The sequence below is a fragment of the Pygoscelis adeliae genome, unplaced genomic scaffold, assembly GCF_000699105.1.
Source record: "Pygoscelis adeliae isolate BGI_AS28 unplaced genomic scaffold, ASM69910v1 Scaffold27, whole genome shotgun sequence".
Taxonomy (NCBI): domain Eukaryota; kingdom Metazoa; phylum Chordata; class Aves; order Sphenisciformes; family Spheniscidae; genus Pygoscelis; species Pygoscelis adeliae.
Genome location: NW_008825410.1, coordinates 1,080,425 through 1,083,394, shown reverse-complemented (window position 1 = coordinate 1,083,394; position 2,970 = coordinate 1,080,425). Strand labels below are relative to the sequence as shown.

The 2,970-nt window shown below is 38.9% G+C and overlaps 1 protein-coding gene across 1 annotated transcript in view; it reads left to right on the top strand.

The window, feature by feature from the left end:
- Positions 1–2,970, top strand: part of PPP1R9A (protein phosphatase 1, regulatory subunit 9A) — a 151,340-nt gene that overhangs the window by 111,938 nt on the left and 36,432 nt on the right. Inside the window, exon 6 of the mRNA XM_009330504.1 lies at positions 847–1,002. Within this exon, the coding sequence (XP_009328779.1) occupies positions 847–1,002 (156 nt within the window). The remainder of the gene's footprint in view (positions 1–846; positions 1,003–2,970) is intronic.

The following is a 2,970-nucleotide window of genomic DNA, read 5'->3' as shown; positions in this document are numbered from 1 at the left end:
CTCCCCACCTTAGGCATGGGGAGACATGAGCACAGGTGTATGTGCAAAAGATTGTCTAGGCAACTTGGGGTTTAATACTGCAAGCTTTTCCTTTTCAATATTATTGTTTTATTTTGTTTAATCTTGAGAGACTGATTGTAGCTTATGACTTTTTAAAATTCTGTTTTGTCAGCAAATTGTTCACATCTTGTGGTTTACCAGCCCAAGAATCACCCGCATTTTCTGTTTAAAACTAGCTAGAAGCAACTCCTTATGCAGGGTGAAAATTCAGTAACCTCTGACTTTGGTCTCTGAACTTGTCTCTGGCACTCAGTTTCTTTTTCCTGCTGTTGTCTTTCTGTGTGGGTGTGACTTTTCTATCGTTAATTTGTTTATAAAGAACAAACCAATGGATTTTCAAATTCAACATGGACTATCACTGGAGAATTACTTCCTCCAGATGGCTTACAAAAGACTAATCAAGATTCTGTCGGTCCTATTCTGCTTTCATTTCTCTTTGGAAAAGATTCCTTGTTAAATCTGAGATAAATTTGGAGAGGTCTTCCTATGGAAAAGAGGCCTCACTTGGAAAAGGATGAAAACCATTGAAATATAGAGCCAGTAATGTGTAAGCACTAAATTCTTAGTGCTTAAGACACTGTGTTCTCCTCTCTCTTAATGTTCTGAAATACTACTGTGGAGTTGTATTTTGTCTGGTAGAATTCATAATTATTGGGATTATAGCTAAAGAAAAAGATAACCTTTTTTGTATACAGTATGCTGTGTTTGCACAGCAGCTTATTTACTCTTTGAACGGTCTCTGCCTAATAAGGATAACTGGAATTTCTTAAATGCTATAAAATTAAGACAGGGGAATATGCTACAGATGAAGAAGATGAAGACATGGGACCTGTCCTTCCAGGAGGTGACATGGCTATTGAAGTGTTCGATCTCCCTGAAAATGATGACATGTTCTCCCCCAGTGATGTGGACACCAGCAAGCTTGCTCACAAATTCAAAGAGGTAAGTTATAGATCAGAAAATATTCCTGAAATATCTCACTGGAATTAGATTTCTAGTAATCTCATTGCTCAGTGCTTCTTTTTTCTCTTGAAAACTAGAGTTGATTTCTAGCTGTTTGTGTACTCGGTACTTTTGGATGACTCAAACAGTTCTGCTTAAAAGAAGTGGAACTGTTCTTCAGAGTTGTTTTAGCATCAGCTTTCAGGTGACCGTTGCATCAATGGAGAGTGATTTATAATTTTTCGGCATAGAAGTTATTCTGCCTCAGCACTTAGTTTGCATTTTTTGATCAGGAAGACAAAGTGCAAGTTAATTCATTACTAGCAGATTGCTGCCTTTATTTTTTCTTTTTTGTAAGATTCCAATCAAAAGTGATCAGGAAAACCAAACAGCAAATGCTAAATTTCACTGAAAAGGGACGTGTGGAGCTCATCCTATACCATTACGCAGCGACTTGTCAATGTACAGCAGTGTCATATGTTTGGCCATGTGTTTAGAAAGATGCTGTATTGGGGAAGCAGGCATATTTCAAGCTGGTGTTTTACCAAACTCTGCGGTTACACAGTTTGTATAGCGTCCACTGGTGCTAACTGGGGCTTGAATCAGTGGTGTGCATTGCGGTCATTGAATTCATATAACTTAACATACCGAAGTACTGAGAAACATTTCTTCCATATTTTAGGCTGTGCTTTTGATGTGGTATATTTCTGAGCTTTCCTGAATTCTGATGCAGATAAAGACATGAAACAATTGGATTTATCTAAGCCCACAGTAATGGGCTGAGTGATGACAATAAAGAACATTCTTTTTAAGTACGGGAAGGTGGAAGGGGTGAAAGTAGCCAGAACCTCATAGGAGATTTGAGCAGCAGAATCTGGGCCCAGAAAGGAGTTTTAAAATACAGAGGCTCCCTTTTTATTCTTCTTCCCCCGTGCCCTCCCCTTCCCCTTCCGTCCACTGAAGCCAGATATTTTATCTTCTATCTCTAGTGAGAGTAATGTACGGAAAGTAATCAATGAGCAACCAGTCTTTCCCTTTTCTGCTGATACCCTTTTCAGCCTTTGGATGCCTACTGTTATTCATCGTTGTTTCCTGAAAGTTTTTTACTTCACTTGAACGATAATTTTCTCACTCCATATTTCAAGTTCCAGGCTCTTATGCAAATTAGCAGAACAGTTTACTTCATTTTCTAATACTTTGCATCATACGTAGTGATACTTTCTCAAAGTGGTGGGAAGATGCTGCCATTCTGGTTGTGCCAGTGTACCAAGGCTATGCAAACCACAGATGCAGTGATGGGCAAGACACTCACCTTTGAATAAAGTACCTGTAAAACTATGCTTGAATACAGTTTCCATCAACTTGGGCTATTGCCATACTTGAGCATGTCCAAACTGATTTGAAGCTATTTGCAGACCTGTCTGATATAATGGCCCCAAAATGCTGGTGTAGAGGAGATCAAATGAAGGGACTTTGGGATCCTCCAGTTTAAGTGCAGATGAGAGCCTGAGAAGAAAACATTAAATGCTCCTGGGTAAGAGTGGACTCTTTTTCACTAACCCACGCAGTTACTGCTGTTACAAGCATGCCACTTTTGTTTCGCTGATTTTATTTAACAGTACACAGCTGCATTTTGTTGGCTGCTACAGAGCGAGTACATGTATTTTTCTTGGTATTTGCCCTGAATTCTTTCAACACTAGAGGACTTGTTCACGATCACGCTGCACAAGCCCACACAGTGTTTTCTGGAATTGTATTTAAAGAATAACTGTTCTTTCTTGTTCTTACTCCAGAGATTAATGAAAGTATTAAAGAAGTGGGTTAGACATAATCTTTAAGCATAACAGTTTGGCCTAATTAGTTGAATTCAGTCTTTGCTATGAAAAATGTGCTCACATACCTTGAGAGCACTCTTATTTGAAATGCCTTGCTTTTGGAATGAAAGTCAGAAGAGAGATGGGCATTCCT